This window comes from Callorhinus ursinus, unplaced genomic scaffold (genome assembly GCF_003265705.2).
Source record: "Callorhinus ursinus isolate GAN/ISIS: 27379988/994484 unplaced genomic scaffold, GSC_fseal_2.0 scaffold7, whole genome shotgun sequence".
NCBI lineage: Eukaryota > Metazoa > Chordata > Mammalia > Carnivora > Otariidae > Callorhinus > Callorhinus ursinus.
In genome coordinates, this window is record NW_027397069.1 from 53429045 (window position 1) to 53449805 (window position 20761).

Genomic DNA, 20761 nt, shown 5'->3' on the forward strand with positions numbered 1-20761 from the left:
TGCTTGTTTCAAAATTCATCTTCCTTATCATTAATAGTATCAATTCTTTATCAGTTTCAAAAATTTGTCCTATTAAGTTATAGTTACATTTAAAGTGTCCTTCAGTTAAAGAAATGGATTCTGGATCCATGAATTCCCTATGTGTGGAGATTATTTGCATGGAAAATAAAAATTCCAAATGTTTTATCAAACTCATAATTAGTTTCTTTATATTTTATATGTGAATGCTACTGAATTTTGATGGCCTTATTCCTTCATCAGTCAGTTACAGTTTTAGTACTTTACTATGAGTTTTGGCTATGAACTCAATAAAAGGGGGATGATACTTCTGAATAAAATTAGTAAAAACACTTGGATCTTTAATTCTTTAGAATCACTTCTCTGGACATTGGTTTACTATTATTACTAACATACTACTGACATGTGTCTTTTCTTGACAAAACAGGACAGTAAGGCTTATTTCACCATCTATAATTTAGGGTTAAAAACAAATGACACAAATTTTACTTCCCTAATGTAGCTATGAATTTCAAAAAAAAAGGCTTGATTAAAAATTAAAATGACTGTCAATATAACAAGTTAGAAAAGTAAACAGATATTTACAGTTTCACAGATTTGTATTCACTTTGGGGTTACAGTTAACGAACTAACCTTAAGATTTAACTCCTAATAACGTGGTCCTACTGCACAGGGAAGATTTTACTCCTAATAATGTGGTCCTACTGCACGGGACAAGGACACAGTCATGCCACCTGCAACCACGCAAGTTGCGAAACACCTGAACTGTCCCATATTCTGTTTAATGAGAGGTGTTCAAAGATCATGTGCCTGGATATAGCTGAAATATTAAATCGCTATAAACGTTGCTAAGCACTTACTCTTAATTTCTGTGCTTATTTCCTTGTGGATAAGATACAAGCAAACTGGCAGTGGTCTAAAGAACACACTTTGAGTTATGCTGCTCTAGGGAACCTGCACTGAAGACAGGGAGAAGAACCAGTGGGGAGTTAACAAAGGAACAGAGGGAGGAGGAGGAGAAAAAGGAGACCATGGATTTGTGGAAAACTAGGGAAGTTTTAAGAAAGAGGAAGTGGTTAACTGTGTTAATTGCAAGAAAGGTCAAGTAGAATGAAGATCAGAAAGAAGTCATTGAATGAACAAGTAGGACATAGGTAACCTTTAAAAGAGTGATTTCACTGTTGGAGGAGGATCAGGAAAAGCATCTTTTAAGAATCTGCAGAATTTTTAATATTTCTTTGGTTGTGCAACAGAAAGCCATGTGGGGGATATAAAACTTCTGATCGACTGAATGTTTCTGAGTTGTGTGTAAGGATTTTAAATGTACTAGAGAAACATAGTTAAATTAATCCATGGTAAAGACACACAACCTTTTGTAAATTGAGAAATCTGTCTTTGATTTATCACAACTGTGGTAAATCCAGAGCTTGATAAACTGGGTTTAAAGAAAGTCAGATCTACATATAGAGTTTACTTCAGTTCCCAGAACTTTCCTCCGCTCTCCTGGCCTCTCTGCTGTTAGCAAACAAGCATTTACTGTGTGCCTAACCCTGCTGGCTACTATAAGGCTACAACAAAGCCTAAGATTTGGTCTCTACCCTTGAAGGGGCTCATAGGACGCATATTATTAGTCATAATGCTTTCTGGTGTAAACAACTGAAAACCCCAGCTCAGTTGAGGTCAGCTCCAGGGTGGGCCAAATCAGAGACTCATTTGTCGTGGAGGATGCAGATGTTTTTCATATTACTACTGTAACATCATTAACATTTCTGCCTTATCCTCAGGTCAGCTTGCCTGAAATCACAATGGCTGCGGCGACTGTTTCGGTGTCACAATCTCATGAGAATAGGTAAAGGTAGAAGAACCATGTCACCTCTGTATCTTATTTTATCAGGCTGCCAGCAGACAATCTTTGATGTTGCAAAGACCAAAACTACATCCTGAGCTCCTGCCTACGCTAATCCCTGGCAAGGTGAAGAGGATTCCCACTTTGATGCTGTTCATTCTCTGGAGCTGGGGCTGGGTTTGGGCCCTACTTCCTGACAAACTTTTGGCCCCCAAGAGATGGCTTCTGAACTTAGGCAAGACTGGCTGTTGAGTAGGCCAATGACTGCCAACTCTTTTCACATCCTGACATGTGTATCATGGTATATACAGAAAATGGTAATCCACTGTACAACTGGCTAAGATAAACCCAAGAGGTTTGCAACCCTGACTTGACTGAAGGCTCCTGCGGTCTCAACCCTGGTCAGCTCTTCCAAGGATGAGAGGGTTCACATAAGAACACAACTATATTTTATTCACAGTGCCTCAGTTGGGAAGTTCTGACCGGGCAATCCGCTGGATCTGCCAAAGAGAGAAAAACATGTATTCATACTAGACAGTCTATTATTATAGTAAATATTACAAGAGAAGACACGTAGTTTCTAAACCAACGTTCGGTGGTGTAAGCTCTTCCGGCAAGCTCTTCTCTGAGGTCTTCGTGCCTTTGCGCATGCTCCTCTTTTCTTGGTGCATTTTTTTTTTTTAAAGATTTTATTTATTCATTTGACAGAGAGCGGACAAGCAAGGGGAGCTGCAGGCGGAGGGAGAAGCAGGCTTCCCGCTGAGCAGTGAGCACTACAGGACGGGGTGGGGGGCGGGACCCAGCGTTAAGGTAGTTAAAATGGCCAGCACAATCCCTGGTACATAGTAAGCCCTCCTTACATGTTAGGTGTGCCTGGCAAACTTCTATTGAGCTGCCACTGCTTCTCTGAAGATGTCCCTTAGACATTTCGTTGGTGCCTCCCGTTTTGACACCGCTATTAGAACATTTATCACCCTATAATTTGTTCTTTACCCACTCCCCCACTCCCCTTCTGTGAACAGTGACCCTAAAAGGCCAGTAATTGTTCTACACCTTATATCTCTCAGTGATCGTCAAAATTCACTTTCTGTTAGGTGCTCTACAAACGTTTGTTTTTGTTTTGGCCGATTCTGCCCAACGGATTGGGCGGGAGGAGCGTGCTAGAGAGGGAGGGCGCCGCCCACGGAGGGAGAGGGGCGTGACCGCCCAGGGTGCTCACGCTCGATATTCCCGGCGGGGCCAGAGCTGCAGCCCCAGATCAGCCCACAGATAAAAATGGGGCCCAATCTCACCCACCAGACCGTGCGGTGCCCCGTTACCGGCACCCAGGCCTGAAAAGGAGAGTTTGGAGCGGAGACACGTCCGGGCGGCGGCGGCTGCCTCAGGGAGAGTGCCTTGGCCCAGGCCGGGGGTACACGCCCAGCCCGCCCGACCTCGCGCCCCCGCCCAGCGCACCGCTCGGCGCCCCGTTTCCCTCCCGATGCCGGCGGGCCCGGGAGCCTCGCGGACGTGACGCCGCGGGCGGAAGTGACGTTTTCCCGCGGTTGGACGCGGGGCTCGGTTGCCGGGCGGGGGAGGGCTCGTCCGGTTTTTCTCAGGGGACGTTCAAATTATTTTTGTAACGGGAGTCGGGAGAGGACGGGGCGTGCCCCGACGTGCGCGCGTCCTCCTTCCCCGGCTCTTCGCCACCATTCACTGGCGCCTGCCCTGGGGGGGAGTCATGCCGCCCAAAACCCCCCGGAGAGCAGCAGCCGCCGCCGCTGCCGCCGCCGCCGCCGCCGCCGCCGCCGAACCCCCGCCGCCGCCGCCGCCCCCTCCCGAGGAGGACCCCGAGCAGGACAGTGGCCCCGAGGACCTGCCTCTGCCCAGGTGAGCGAGCAGAACCGCGGCGGCCGCCACGAGAGGAGGGCGCCCCGAGAGTGCGTCGGGGCGGGCGCCCCGGCGTCTAGGCGGGGGCGCGTCTCCGCTGGCGGCCGCCTCCGGGCTGGAGGAGGGTCCTCCCGTGTCCCCCACCACCGCAGAGCGCCTGGAGGAGGGTGACAGGGGTCTGGGTTCGGGAACGAGGGGAGGGAAGCCGGGAAGGGTCTCGGCTCCAGCTTGACAGGTGTCGGGCGGGTGGGGCTCGGGTCCCTGAGCAAAGTGACAGGTGCCGCCTTTCCTCCTCTAGGCGGAAAAGCTTGCAGGCGGCGGGTGATTTAGAGGCCCCATCAAAGGCAAAAAAGAAAAAAGACTGACTAGTGTCTGCTGGAGATTTTGTCTCCTGTTGAGATCTGTAGTATTTCGGTGGTCGTTTGACTTTCTGTTTTGGTATTCTGCGATGCAACAGCTGAAAGTGTTCCTCTGGGCGTGCACTGCATCTGAAGCCCAGTCCTGGGAGAGGCCAACCAGGAAAGCCATCGGACGTGAAGTCCAGGGTCCTGCGTGTCAGTTGCCCCTAGGGTACTCGGCTGAGGTGTTTTTGTGGCGCTCCCTTATATTCAGAGCCATGGGTAGTTACTGGAGGAACATAACTCTTGAGAGGAACTGGTGTGTGGGAGAAAGTTTTGTAAGACGTTTAGTCTAAGTGCTTAAAAGTTGCTCAACTTTTCTTTTATTCCCGTCGCATAAAACTCTTGTATATTATTAATCTTCAGCATTTTTCATTATTTCTTTCATTTTGCCTTTGAGCCAGGAAACAACCTTGTGTCCTCTCGTTTTGTTTTTTGGGGGGGTACAAAATTAGTGATGTTCCTGTGCTCACATGAAACTTTTTTCCCCCCCAAGTGGTATCTAACTTTAGGCGAGTCCATGATAATGTAGTAGAACATGACGGGGGGTATTTATTCCATTGCAACATTTCTACTTTTCTTGATTGTGAGACTTTATAGTTAAGAAGCTAAGGTTGAAAGAGTATGATTGCCATTATTATTGTCAGTACTGGTTCTACTTTGAGACTACATATCGATTTCGGAGGAATGGGATTCCTTTCAGTCCCTCACCTCTTCCTCCCCTGTTCTAGCCCGTTACCAAGTCCTATTCTTTCAACTTGCCAGACACTAACAGAGTTCAGACAAATTGTAAAAAAATTGGAATGGGCTTTTGGGATGGCCTGTGAAAGGCTATTAAAAATACATATGTTTAAATGGATTGTCTTATGGGTGAGTTAAAAATCACACTCACAGGAAAAAAAAGTCTAGGATGTTCTGGGAGAAGACATTTAATTTCTGAATAAGCTCTGATGTATCCAATACTTGAAAGTTTTCATTTGGAAAAAGCAGTAAATTTACTCTAAAGAATTCCATGTTATCCAGTTATTATAGGGTAACCCAGAAATACTGAAATTATGGCCATCACCTGGGAAAAGAATGCCTTTCTTCCCCACCCCAACATTATGTTACATACTTTTAAATGATGGAACTATCAAAAAATCTCCTGTAAGTCAAAAGCATACAAGATACACTCTACTCTTGATTATCAATACCCACAAAAGGTTTCACTAGTATGGGCAGTTGAACTCTGTAGATTAGCTGCTTAGCAAGGGTAAAAACTAGTGCCAGGCAATCCGAAGCCTAGCAACTTGCTTAGGGATGGATTCAGGGCCCACTCCACCTGCACTTTCAGTGACAGTGTGTTTCTACCTTGAAGGTTGAGATCTTCTTTCTGTTGCATTATATCTGACCTAAGTGGTGAAGTTGGAAGGAAAACCTTCACTAGGAACAGCACTTCACCTTCATTGTTGACATAATCAAAAGTTAGTTATGTTTTGAAGGAGGGTTGGCAGTCTGGAATAGTGGTCAAGGGCATGGATTATGGAATTAAACTATTGGGTTTCCCACTTACTGGCCATGACCTCGAGTGAGTACTTTAACTTCTCTGATTTGGTACTTATCTGTAAAACAGGATAGTAAGAATACTTATCTAATAGGCTGATGTGTGGATTCCACTGAAACTATGCATCTAAGGTACTTTGTACAGACAGGACTAGAATAAATACTCAAAAATTATTAAGTATTCCTCATATTATTATTATTAGGTGTGAAATAGGCATTAAATGAATGAAAAGGAACTAGCCAACAAGAAATTACTGACTACCTATCTTGGGTAAGGAGGATCAAAGAGAAAAGGCTGAAATAAGCATAGCAGTAATTTATGTTAAGTTAATCATCATGTAAGAAATGCTAGTAGGTAGAGAGATTATGTGAGACATTGATAAGTTGTAGACTGCATTTTAGCAAAGTTCCTGATACTAAATTGATTCTGTCATGTTATATATGGGCTTTCTTCTTTGTGCTGTTATTGTCATCCCAATTTTCCTATACAGCTTTAGCTATCATACTTACTTTTACAAAACTATTTTGCTTTTTGAACTGTATGTGATTCACCAGGCCAGCAAACATCTTTCACTGTGTTGTATTTTTGTTGGAAACACTATGAAAAAGATAAACATGTTTAAATTCTACCTGTAATTTTTTTCAAGGATAAATAAGATTTTAAAGTATTTAGTGATGCTTTTTTTTTTCAGAACAGTGCTGTTATATGCAAACCATTGAAAGAAATGTTTACTTAATTAGTTTGATTTGTAAGTATATCCCTATTATATGTCTATTTTTATCTGGTAGGCTTGTGTTTGAAGAAACCGAAGAACCTGATTTTACTGCGTTATGTCAGAAATTAAAGATACCAGATCATGTCAGAGAAAGAGCTTGGTTAACTTGGGAGAAAGTTTCGTCTGTGGATGGAGTATTGGTAAGGATTTCCTTAACATTTTTTGAAAAAATTTCTCATTTTATTTATTTATTTTTTTAAAGAAAATTTTATTTATTTATGTTAGAGGGAGAGAGAGAGAGCCTGAGCACAGGGAGGGGCAGAGCGGGAGGGAGACAGAGAATCTTATTTTATTTTATTTTATTATCTTATGTTATGTCACCATACATTACATCATTAGTTTTTGATGTAGTGTTCCATGATTCATTGTTTGCGTATAACACCCAGTGCTCCATTTAATACGTGCCCTCCTTAATACCCATCACCAGGCTAACCCATCCCCCCACCCCCTCCCCTCTAAAACCCTCAGAAGGAGACAGAGAATCTTAAGCAGACTCTGCTGAGCACAGAGCCCAATGCAGGGCTTGATCTGAGGACCCTGAGATCATGACCTGAGCCAAAACCCAAGAGTTAGACACTAAACCGACTGAGCCACCCAGGCGCCCCCAAAATTTTCTCATTTAAAAAAATAATTTTGAATTACTCTAGATAATTTGGAAAATAGAAAAACATAAAGAAAAGAAAAGCAAGTAATAATTTTGTTACACAGAGGTAAATAACATACATCTGATAGCATTAAAAATTTTTAAAAATCTCCACAGGTAAACCCCTCCAAAGTATTTTAAGGTAAATCTTAGCTATCATATTTTATTCATACATACTTCACTCTGATACAAAGACTTTTTGAAAAACAAAGCCATACCTTATAATTTTTAGTATCTTATAATGTGTAGTGTTCAAAATTCCTGATTGTTTCAGAATTAGTTTTGTTAGAATTTAGAATCTTTGATAGCATTTGATATATTTCTTTCCTTTTTTTCTTTGCATAAGTATATGTGTGTATATGTAATATTACTACTACTAATAACACCAGCAAATAATTACTAGTGCTTTATATGTACTGGGGGAATATTATAAACATTTAAAAAAATAACTCATTCAACAATCCATTGAGATATGAAATAAAAAATCTTTATTTTACATGTAAAATGTAAAATCTTGATGTTTTAGAAGATACTGAAATAGAGTGAGGTTAAGTAACTCGATCGAGGTCCCTGGCTTGGTCATTTAAAACACAGATTTGGGATCATACATGTAATTACATATAGTTACATATAATAGTTTTGTATCTTGTTTTAAATTTTTTCTCTTTTTTTCATGAGTATTTTATTATGTTGTTAAATATTTTTTTGGTATTTGATAATGTCGTTTCCAATGGTACTCTAATATTTTATACATTAGATATATTTTAATTTGCTAAAACTCTTACTATTATTGGACATTTTTTTCCCCACAACTTTTTGGCACTGTAAAATGATGTGATAAATGTCTTTATTCATAAGAATAATGCCTGGCACAAGGTAAGTCCTTGATAGTTTGTTAAATAAATTAATGAATAAATCTGATTATTAGAATACATTTTTACAAGTTGAATTACTGAGTCAACAGCTATGAACATTTATGTATCTTTTGGGAATTATTGTTAAATTACACTCCAGACAGACACTTTTAATGAATTTACTTTCTTTTTAGCATTGTATTATTGTACATGTCTGTCTGTTTTTACTGATCAGATTAACACAGCAAAATATGTTAACGTACATCCCATAAAAATGTTTAAAACCATTAAAAAATTCTAGTATCTTAGTCCATTTGGACTATTTTAACAAAATACCACAGACTGGGTAGCTTATGAACAACAGAAGTTTATTTCTTGCAGTTCAGGAGGCTGGGAAGTCAAGATCATGGTGTTGGCAGATTCTGTGTCTGTGTGAGGGCTCGCTTCCTCCTTCATAGATAGCACCTTGTCATTGGCTTTACAAGTCAGAAGGGGTGGGAGTTTTCTCAGGCTTCTTTTATAAGGCACTGGTCCCAATTATGAGGACAGAGCCCTCATGACCTAATCACTTCCTAAAGGCCACAACTCCTAATACCTTTACATTGGGCATTAGGTTTTAAGCATATGAATTTTGGGGGACACAAGCATTCAGTGCATAACCTCTGGTAATAAAAAAGAGAAAATGAATCCAATTTCAAAGACCTGAACATAATCTGGAACTCCTTACTAAAAAGGGAGGAATATTGAAGTATCTTGGATGAATGACTTTGGTATTATCTTCCCAAAGCATTTGTACTTCCATTGATTTGGGTACTTCATGTACAAAGTTTTTTTTGTGCATATGCAGTTGCAGGGAGTCATAGCTCCTTCACCTCTTGCTCACAAATGCTAGGCTTTTAGTTTTCAGAAAGTTGGGAAGGAGCAGCAGATTATAGAGAGTATTGGGGAATATTGGTAGTTTCCAATTTATGAGTGGGTTATGTTCCCAATCTCTTTGTAAGTACAATATAGTAGTTAGGCTTCCAGGCTAGTTCACACAAAACTGTTTTTTTACTGAACTGTAACAGTAATAGTGTCTTCAGACTTGACTACAAGTATGAATAAATGTTACTACTTTCTTATCCTATGCTTTTACCCTGGCTTTATCCTTACCTTCCATAGTAACTGGCACAGTTTAAATCTCATTTCCTAGTGGAGCTGGAGGAAGACAAGGAAGGAATTTCATCTTTGGGATATTGGGTACCTGTTTTTTCCAGGGGTGTATGACAGAGGAGGATGTGGTATTGTCCTATTATAATTACCAGACATTTACCTAGAAATATTATTTTAAATGATAGTTAAGTTTTTGAGGGTTGGCCTGAGCATTTAACCTCTGATTATACAGTCATTTCTAAGGGAGAATGTGACAGAGCTTGTGCAGAGAAGTGAATGTTAGGACAAATAAACCCATTTCTGATGCAGCTATTCCATTCTAGCTATTCTAGATAACAGTTGGCTATCTTCTTTTAAACAAGAAGAAAAATGTAGTAGCAAAGGGAACTCTTTTTGGCAACTGGAAGTAGATGATGTTTATTGGAATAGAGGGTGGGTTAAGAGCAAGGATTTGTCATCAGACAGACTAACTCAAGTCTCAGTTCTACTGTTTACTAGCTCCACGATCTTAAACAAGTTACCTAAAATCTCCAAGCCTCAGTTTTGTTATTTGTAAAAATGACTAACAATAATTTCTGGATCTTGGAGTTAATAGTGTAGATTAACTTCATGCACATAAAGCACTTATTAGTGTAAATGAATGCCTATATTAGATCATGCAACCAGAATAATTTGACTTAAGAACTACCCTGGAAAATTTTATATTAATATAATTTTTTAGGAGAAGTTAATCAGTTAAAAATCCTTGAATTTTTAAAAGTTATTTAAATTTCAGTAATATTTAATATACAGTGTAATGTTAGTTTACTGTACAGGATAGTGATTCAGTACTTCCGTACAACACCAGGTGCTCATTACAGCAAGTGCCTTCCTTAATCCCCATCACCTATATCACCAATTTCCCCACCCACCTCCCATCTGGTAACCATCAGTTTGTTCTCTGTAGTTAAGAGTCTGCTTCTTGGTTTGCCCCTCTCTCTTTTTTCCCCTATGATCATTTGTTTTGTTTCTTAAATTCTACAATAAGTGAAATCACATGGTATTTGTCTTTCTCTGACTGACTTATTTTGCTTAGCATAATATTCTCTAGCTCCATTATGTCATTGCAGATGGCAAGATTTCATTCTTTTTTATGGCGGCAATAATATTCTATTGTATAAATTCCACATCTTCTTTATCTGCTTATCAGTCAGTGGACACTTGGGCTATTTCCATAATTTGGCTATTATAGATAATGCTGCTATAAACATTGGGGTATCCCTTTGAATTGGTATTTTTGTATTCTTTGGGTAAATATCTACTAGTGCAATTACTGGATCATAGGGAAGTTCTATTTTTAACTTTTTGAGGAACCTCCATACTGTTTTCCAGAGTGGCTGCACCAGTTTATTCCCACAAACAGTGCAAGAGGGTTCCCTTTTCTCTACATGCTCGCCAATGCCTGTTATTTCTTGTGTTGTTGATTTTAGCCATTTTGATGGATGTGAGGTGATATCTCAGGTTTAATGTGTATTTCCTTGATAATGAGTGATATTAAGCATCCTGTCATGTATCTGTTGGCCATCTGTATGTCTTCTTTGGAAAAATGTCTATTCATGTCTTCTGCCCATTTTTTAATTGGGTTATTAATTTTGGGGGGTGTTTTATAAGTTCTTCATATATTTTGGATACTGACCCTTTATCTGTTATGCCATTTGCAAATAACTTCTCCCATTCCATAGGTTGCCTTTTAGTTTTGTTGTTTCCTTTGCTGTGCAGAAGCTTTTTATTTTGATCAAGTCCCGATAGTTTATTTTTGCTTTTGTTTCCCTTGCCTCAGGAGACATATCTAGAAAGAAGTTGCTATGGCCAGTATCAAAGACGTTACTGTCTGCATTTTATTCTAGGATTTTTAAGGTTTCAGGTCTCACATTTAGGTCTCTAATCCATTTTCAGTTGATTTTTGTGTTTGGTGTAGGAAAGTGGTCCAGTTTCATCTTTGGCATGTTGCTGTCCAGTTTTCCCAAGACCCATTTGTTGAAGAGACTTTTTTCCCATTGGATAGTCTTTCCTGCTTTGTTGAAGATTAACTGACTATGTAGTTGTGGGTTCATTTCTGGGTTTTCTCTTCTGTTCCATTGATCTTTGTGTCTATTTTTGTGCTGGTACCATAGTTTTGATCACTGCAGCTTTGTAATATAACTTGAAATCTGGAATTGTGATGCCTCCAGCTTTGTTTTTTAAGACGGAATCAAAACCATATGAATATTTCAATAGATGAAAAAAAAACCCATTTTACAAAGTACAATATCCATTCATGATAAAAATCCTCAACAAAGTACGGTTAGAAGGAACATAACCTCAACATAATCAAGGCCATATAAGAAAAACCCACAGCTAATATCATCCTCAATGGGGAAAAACAGAGCTTTTCCTCTGCGGTCAGGGACGAGACAGGGACGTCCACTCTCACCACTGTTATTACTAGAAGTCCTAGCCACAGCTATCAGACAACAAAAAGAAATAAGAGACATCCAAATCAGGAAGGAAGGAGTAAAACTTTAACTATTCGCAGATGACATGATACTCTATATAGAAAACTTAAAAGACTGCTAGAACTAATACATGAATTCAGTAAAGTCTTAAGATTCAAAATCAACATACAGAAATCTGTTGCATTTCTTTTTTTTTTTTTTTAAAGATTTTATTTATTTATTTGACAGAGAGATAGAGAGCACAAGTAGGCAGAGTGGCAGGCAGAGGGAGAGGGAGAAGCAGGCTCTCTGCTGAGCAGGGAGCTGGACATGGGGCTCGATCCCAGGACCCTGGGATCATGACCTGAGCCGAAGGCAGCCGCTTAACCGACTGAGCCACCCAGGCGCCCCAAATCTGTTGCATTTCTATACACCAATAATGAAACAGCAGAAAGAGAAATTAAGGAATTGGTTCCATTTACAATTGCACCAAAAACAATACCTAGGAATAAACCTAACCAAAGAGGTGAAAGACCTGTATTCTGAAAACTATAAAACACTGATGAAAGAAATTGAAGGTGACCCCAAGAAATGGAAAGACATTCCATTCTTACGGATTGGAAGAACAAATATTGTTAAAATGTCTTTACTACCCAAAGCAATCTACACAATGCAATTCCTATCAAAATACCAACAGCATTTTTCACAGAGCTTAGAACAAACAATCCTTAAATTTGTATGGAACCACAAAAGGCCCCAAATAGCCAAAGCAACCTTGAAAATAGTTGAATTTATAAATGTATGTGTAATGATTCTGATGTGGTACTTTTTCTAAAATTTAAGGAAAGGTTTGTGGTATTTTGTCTAGAAAAGTGTTTTTCCCTTTTCGTATAAATGTTTAATAAGCATGTAATATGTAATTGCTGTCATTATATTAGATGGTGTTCATACTGCATATAGCATATAAATAAGGGACTTTCCATTAAGAAATTGGCCAGGAGTGCTGTTATGTTGTGACTTACAGTGAATCAGTTGTTAGAATTTTGATTTTCTTTCTGCATCTTAAATGACTGTGTGGTGAATGGAAACGGCCTTGGACCTGGAGGCAGGAAACTTTTGATTATAGTAGTTGCATTTTAGCCATAGGATTTTAGGTCAATTGGTGAATTCTCCAAGTCTCAGTTTGTTTATCTGTAAAGCAGAAATGATATCTGAATGTCAACCTCTTAGGGTTTTGTGTGTGTATATATATTCAAGAGCTTTGAAATATATTGCCCTTGTTAGAGGCATTTGTTTTTGTGATATGGGTCATTATGTGTAGGAAGATAGTTGAAAGGAATAGTTTAGAATTGGAGTAATACTAGGCATTCCATGTAAGTTACACAGTACTACAGTCCTATGAAACCTCTTCATGCAGGGTTCTTCATGCAGGGCTGAAGTCCTTCTTTTGCAAATAACTTCTCCTTTGCAAAAGGTTCTTCTTTTAATAACCTTAAAAAAAACCCCAGAATATTTAATTAATTAATTTTTTTGAGAGAGAGTGTGCACATTCATGGGGGGGCAAAGGAAGAGGGAGAGAGAGAATCTTAAGCAGGCTCCGTGCTCAGTGCAGAGCCTGCTGCTGGGCTCGATCTCATGACCCTGAGGTCATGACCTGAGCTGAAATCAAGAGTTGGATGCTTAACTGACTGAGCCACCCAGGCGCCCCCAGTGACAGTTGTTTTTTTATTTTTAAAGATTTTATTTATTTATTTGAGAGAGAGAATGAGATAGAGCATGAGAGGGGGTAGGGCAAGAGGGAGAAGCAGACTCCCTGCTGAGCAGGGAGCCCGATGTGGGACTCGATCCCAGGAGCCTGGGATCATGACCTGAGCCGAAGGCAGTCGCTTAACCAACTGAGCCACCCAGGCGCCCCCCAGTGACAGTTTTTTATTATCAAATATCCAGTGTTCAGAATTTTTCAATTTCATAAAATTTTTTCACACATTGTAATCAGGATTCAAATAAGGTTCGTATATTGTAATTTGTTGACTTATGTCTTAAATCTCTTAATCTATAGATTTTACCTTCTACTTCTGTCCCCCATCCCTTTCTTTTCTTATAATTTATTTGTTGAAGAAACTGGATGGTTTATTCTGTAGAATTTCCTACAGTGTGTATTCTGCAGGTTGCATCTCCTTCATTGTTTAACATATTTGTCTAATTCTCTGTATTTTCTGGAAATAGATCAGGCCTAGAGGCCTGGAAGAAATACTTCAGAGATATTTTTGTGAATGCCCATTGGGAGGCAAACATCTTGTTATGTCTCTTTTTTTGTTATAAGCGATTACTGTTGACCATTGACTGGATCCATAGGGGTTGCTAAATGGTAATCTGATAACTTTATCATTCCTCTTTCAATTATTAGTTGTAATAATTGAGAGAAACTTTTTTCGTTAACTGTTCTTTTTTTAAAGGTTTATTTATTTATTTATTTATTTATTTATTTGACAGAGAGAGACTCAGCGAGAGGGAATACAAGCAGCGGGAGTAGGAGAGGGAGAAGCAGGCTTCCCGCCGAGCAGGGAGCCTGATGTGGGGCTCGATCCCAGGACCCCGGGATCATGACCCGAGCCGAAGGCAGACGCTCAATGACTGAGCCACCCAGGCGCCCCTCATTAACTGTTCTTATTCTAAAGTATAGTTCATCAGGAAAGGAAGGATAAGTGCTTTATGCTTTGCTTTTATTGACTAGTTTTTAAACTAACACATTTGTTCTGTAAGATTCTCCAAAGATGACCAATGATTGTAATCTATCTTTCCAAATATTATGTTGACAGTGCCAGTAGACCAGGTTGGCTATACATAGATATTTAATAAGATCTTTATTCAATAATGTGACATTTTATAATTTCAAGAATGTTATCTAAGTGGGATTGTACGGTATTTAACCTTTGGGACTGGCTTTTTTCACTCGGAGTAATTCCCTGGAGAGTCATTGAAATTGTATATCAATATATTAGTTTGTTAGGGTTGCCATAACAAAATACTACAGACTGGGTGGCTTAAACAACAGAAATAAATTTTGTCATATTTCTGGAGACTAGAAGTCCAAGTTGAGATGTCAGCAGGTTGTTTCTTCTGGGACTTCTCTGTTTGGCTTGCAGATCGCCACCTTCTCCTTGCACTCTGGAATGCTTTTCCTATGTGCACGCATCCTTGGTGTGTTTTTTGTGTCCAAATTTCCTGTTCTTATAAGGACATTAATCAGATTGGATTAGGGCTCACCAAATGTCCTCACTTTATTGTACCTCTGTGAGGCCCTGTCTTCAAAACCAGTCACATTTTTGGATACTTAGAGTTAGGACTTCAGCATATGAGTTTTCAGGCGTTGGGCAGGGGGCACAAGTCAGCCCACTGCAATTTTTTGTTGTTGTTGTTCAGTAGTATTCTATGGCATGACTGGACTGCAGTTTGTTTAACCATTCACTCATTGAAAGATGTCTGCCTCATTTGTATGTTTTAGCTGTTATGAATACAGCTGCTGTGAACATTTGTGTATAGGTTTTTGTGTAGATACCAGTTTTCATTTTTCTGGGGGAGTGCAGTTGCTGGTCATATGGTATGGTCATATGTGTTTAATTTTTTAAGAGCTGCCAAACTTTGTTCCAGCTGTACCAGTTTATATTCCTACCATCAATATATGGGTGATTCAGTTTCCTTGCGTCTTTGCCAACATTTGGTGGTGGTACTATTTTTTTAAATTAGCCATTCTTCTTGGTATGTAGTGATACCTCATTGTGGTTTGAATTCACAGTTTTCTGATGGCTAGTGATAGAGGATATTTTTTAAAATAGACTTTTCTTTTTAGAATAGTTTTAGGTTCACAGCAAAATTGAGCAGAAGGTACAGAGAGTTCCTATATACCCTCTGCCCCCACACATGATTAACCTTTTCCGTTATCAACATTGCCACAAGAGTGCTACAGTTGATGAACCTACTCTGACACATCATTATCCCCCGAAGTCCATAGTTGCTGAAGGTCTTTTAAATGTGCTTATTTGCCATTGTTTATCATCATTAGTGTATTGTTTTTAATGTTTTTTGCCCATTTTGAGTTTCCATAGGCTTTCTATGTACACAATTATGTGTGAATAATGACAGCTTTATTTCTTCCTTTATAACCTTTTGCTTTTTTTCCCTTGCCTGTTGCACTGGCTAAGATTTCAATACAATGTTGAATAGAAGTGGTAAGAATTCCTACTCTTATGGAGAAATCATTCTGTCTTTTACCATTAAGTGTAATGTTAAGAGTAGGTTTTTCTTAGATGTCCTTTCTCAGATTAAGGAATTTTCCTTCTATTCCCAGTTTGCAGAGTTTTTTTTTTTTGTAGCAAATAAATGTTGGATTTTATTAAATGCTTTTTCTGCATCTATTGTGATGATCATATTTTTCCTTTTTTAGACTGTTGATGTGATGAATAATATTGACTGTTAAAGCAATTTTCCATTCCTGTATAAATTCCACTTGATCATGATACAGTATCCCTTTCATATATTGTTGGATTTGATTTGTTAAACTTTTGTTAAGAATTTTTGCATATATATTCATGATGGATATTGGGTCTTTAGTTTTCTCTTTTTGGTTACAGGTTATTTTTAGTGTTTTTTTTTTCCTTCAATTTTTGTTAGATTTTGTGACAGAATAATGCTGGCCTTATAGAATGAGTTGGGAAATATTTTGTTCTCTAATTTTTTTGTAGAGTTTGTGTAAAATTGGTATCATTTCTTTGTTAAATGTTTGGTAAAACCATCTGGGCCTCGAGGGTTTTTTTCTGTGGGAAAGTTTTTAACTACAATTTCAATTTCTTTAATAGATATGGGCAATTCAGTTTTCTTACCTTTTTTTTTTAAGATTTTATTTGCCAGAGAGAGAGAGAGAGAGCGCACATGGGCATTTGCACAAGCAGGGGGAGCAGCAGAGGGAGAAACGGGCTCCCCGCTGAGCAGGAGCCCCCATGCAGGGCTCCTGGGATCATGACCTGAGCTTAACAGACTGAGCCACCCAGGCGTCCTTTTTTTTTTTTTTTTTTTTTGGTTTTCTTACTTTTTTGGCGAGCTTGGGCGGTGTGTGTTTTTCAAGGAATGGGTCAATCTAACTTGTTGAATTGGTATAAAATTGTTTATGATGTTCTTTTATTATTATACTTTATTATACCTTAATATTATTTTAGTAAACTTCACTATTGTATCTTACATGGTATGTATCATATATTATTAGTATAAAGCATGATGAAATGATCTCCTTATCCCTCATGTTTTTTGCTCTGAAATCTTTTTCTAATATTAATACAGACACGTAAGCTTTCTTTTGATAAATATTTTGTATCATATACCATTTAAAAAAATACTTTTACTTTTAACCTCTTTGTGTCTTTATTCAGTTGACTCTTGCACAACATGGGTTTGAAGTGGGTGGGTCCACTATACATGGATTTTTTTTTTAAAGATTTTATTTATTCATTTGAGAGAGAGAGAGCACGAGAGTGGGGTGATGGGCAGAGGGAGAAGCAGACCCCCGCCGAGCAGGGAGCCCAATGCGAGACTTGACCCCGGGACCACGACCCAAGCCAAAGGCAGATGCCTAACGGACTGAGCCACTCAGGCACCCGGATTTTTTTTTCAGTAAATACAGTACAGTACTGTAAATGTATTTTCTCTTCATTATGATTTTCTAAGTAACATTTTCTTTTCTCTAGCTAACTTTATTGTAAGAATACAGTATATAATACATGTAACATACAAAATATATGTTAATCACCTGTGCATATTATCGGTAAGGCTTCTGGTCAACAGTAGGCTATTAGTTAAGTTTTAGGGGAATCAAAATTATACATGGATTTTCTTTAGTTCATCCTTCTTTCCTTTCTTTTTTTCTTTTCTTCTTGAGAGAGATATGGGGGCAGGGAGAGAAGGGAGGGAGAGAGAGAATTTTAAGCAGCCTCCAAGCCCAGCATGGAGCCCAACGTGAGGCTCCATCTCACAACCCTGAGATAAATGACCTGAGCTGAAATCAAGGGTTGGATGCTTAACTGACTGAGCCACCTAGGCGCCCCACAAAGATTTTCAATTTCATAGGGGTCAGCAGCTCTAACTCCCATGTTGTTCAAGGGTCAACTGTATTTAAAGTGGGTTTCTTATAGGCAACATATAGTTGGGTTGGTCTTTGCCTCTTAATTAGGGTTTTTAGACTGTTGACATTTAATGTGATTTTTGAAATGGTTGGGCTTCAATCTACCACCTTGCTATTTGTTTCTACTTGTCTCATCTTTTCTTTGTTGCTTTTCCCTCTTTTTATGCCTCTGTTTGGATTGACTATTTTTTTATGATTCCTTTTTTGTCATTTGTTGGCTGGCTTGTAAGCTATAACTTTTTTGTGTTATTTTAATCATTCTTTCAGGGTTTATAGCATATATTTGAAACTTTTCACAGTCTGTTTTCAAATGATATTATATTACTAAATGTACAGTATAAAAACTATGTCAGTATGCTTTCATTTCTTCCCTCATGGCTTTTATCCTGTTGTCATACATTTTACTTGTACATGTGATAGAAACCCCATAATATAGTGTTATTAGTTTTGCTTTAAACAATTATTTTTTAAAGAAATCTAAATAATAATTTAAAAAAGTCTTTTTATTAGCCATGTAGCTATCATTTCCAGTGTTCTTCATTCTTTTATAAAGGTCCAGATTTCCATCTGGCATCACTTTCCTTCCTTAAAGGATTTTCCTTAACATTTTCTACAGTGCAGGTCTGATGATGAGTTCTGTCAGCATTCACACATCTGAAAGTCTTTATTTTGCCTTAGTTTTTTTTTTTTTTTAAGATTTTATTTATTTATTTGAGAGAGAAAGAGCGTACAAGCTGGGGGAGAAGTAGAGGGAGAAGCAGACTCCCCAATGAGCAGACAGCCCAATGTGGGGCTCAATCCCAGGACTCTCAGATCATGACCTGAGCTGAAGGCAGCCACCCAGCTGGCTGAGCCACCCAGGTGCCCCTTGCCTTAGTTTTTAAAAGATATTTTCATGGTTAAGAAATTGTAGCTTGGGGGAAACCTGGGTGGCTGAGTTGGTTAAGCATCTGCCTTTGGCTCAGGTCATGATCCCGGAGTTTTGGGATTGAGCCCTGAGTCAGGCTCCCTGCTCAGTGGGGAGTCTGCTTCTCCCTCTCTCTCTCTGCTTTCCCCCCTGCTTGTGTTCACTCTCTCTCTCTCTCTCTCTCTCTCTCTCTCTCAAATAAATAAATAAATAAATGTAAAAAAACCGTAGCTTGGCTTTTTTTCCCCAAGTCCCATTATGTTCTAGCTTGCATTGTTTCCAAAGATAAGTCTGCTACCATCCAAATCTTTGTTTCTCTGTATGTAAAATGGTGTATTTTATAATCTTCCCCTAGTGAATATTTAATGCTAGAAAATTGTTTATTTATTTTTAGAGAGAGAAAGAGCGTTCCGTTTTCTTCCTCTTGCATTAAGTGTTTTTATCAGATGATTTTGGATTTTGTCAAATGATTTTCGGTGCTTATTAATATAATGATTTTTTTTTCTCTCTTATTGGTATTACTTTAATTGATTTTCAGATCTTAAACCAGCATGGAACTTCTAGGATAAATCCTACTCGATCATGGTGTATAATCTTTTTTATATGTTTGTGAATTTGGTTTGACAGTATTTTGTTGAGGATTTTTGGCATATACTCATAGGAGATTTTATCTCTGTTTTCTTTCCTTATAATTGTCTTTGTCTGATTTCAGTATCAGGATAATACTGGCTTCTCACAGAGTGAGTTGGGAAATCTTCCCTCCTAAGCACTTTTTATGGAGGAGTTTGATGAATTGTTACTAATTTCTCTTTAAATGTTTGGTAGAACTCACCAGTGAAGCCATCTGGGCCTGGACTTTTCTCTCTGGGAAGTTCTAAAATTACTGTTCAATCTCTTGCTATAGGTTTATTCAGATTGTTTCTTTTTGAGTCAGTTTTGGTAGTTTGTCTCTCTTAAGGAATTTGTCCATTTCATCTGTTATAAGCATTCATGTTATAATTCTTTTTATTTCTGTAAGGTTGGTCTTTATGTCCTTACTTCATTCTTAATTGTAACTGATTTAAGCCTTCTTTCTTTTGTCTTGGTCAGTCGAACTAAAAGTTTCTCTATTTTGGTGATCTCTTAAAAAAAAAAAAACCAGTTTTTGGTTTCATTGATTTTCACTTTTCTGTTCTCTTTCCTAAACTGTTTCTTTCCTATTTTTTCCACCATTTAATGCTTTATATTTAATATGTATATCAGATAACATTATTAAAGTTAATTGTGAACTTTCATCATGAAATACTCAGATAGGTCTAATATATAATTATATATAGTGTAATTATTATAATAGTAAATAATTGGGCTGCCTGCTTTTAAATTGCTTTTCCTTCATGGAGGTTTTCATTGTTGGCCAATATTGTTTACTGCAGTGTATTTTCTTCTTCCTAAGGACCCATGCAAGGAATTTAACCTTCATCTCTGAATGAAGAGCAGCTAGGTTTCTTCTGAGAACTAATTTACTTAATTTTGTGGTCACTGTGAATCTTCTAATTGATTATTTACTATTTTGGAGGCTAACATCCAAGGCATTATAGCATGCAGTTTTCCAGATACTAACATTTTTCCTGTTATTTTTTTATCATCACTTTTATACTTTGCTTTCAAAATTTCAGAGAAAAGTATATTCAAAACTCAAATATACTTTTTTAATTTTTTTATTTTTAACATTATTTATTTATTTTTAAATTTTTATTGTTATGTTAATCACCATACATTACATCATTAGTTTTGGATGTGGCGTTCCGTGATTCATTGTTTGTGCATAACACCCAGTGCTCCACGCAGAGCGTGCCCTCTTTAATACCCATCACCAGGCTAACCCATCCCCCCACTCCCCTCCCCGCTAGAACCCTCAGTTTGTTTTTCAGAGTCCATCATCTCTCATGGTTCGTCTCCCCCTCTGATTTCCCCCCCCTTCATTCTTCCCCTCCTGCTATCTTCTTCTTCTTTTTTTCTTAACATATATTGCATTATTTGTTTCACAGGTACAGATCTGTGATTCAACAGTCTTGCACAATTCACAACACTTGCCATAGCACATTCCCTCCCCAATGCCTATCACCCAGCCACCCCATCCCTCCCACCCCCC

General features: G+C 38.5%; 1 protein-coding gene across 2 annotated transcripts in view; it reads left to right on the forward strand.

Annotated features, from left to right (window-relative positions):
- The first annotated feature begins 3394 nt into the window (after positions 1-3394).
- Positions 3395-20761, forward strand: part of RB1 (RB transcriptional corepressor 1) — a 160260-nt gene continuing 142893 nt past the window's right edge. The window contains exons 1-2 of one of the 2 annotated variants that reach the window (XM_073894543.1): positions 3395-3733; positions 6463-6589. In XM_073894543.1, the coding sequence (XP_073750644.1) occupies positions 3585-3733; positions 6463-6589 (276 nt within the window). In that variant the 5' untranslated portion in view covers positions 3395-3584. The remainder of the gene's footprint in view (positions 3734-6462; positions 6590-20761) is intronic. The other variant, XM_025874895.2, reaches the window with a different exon arrangement.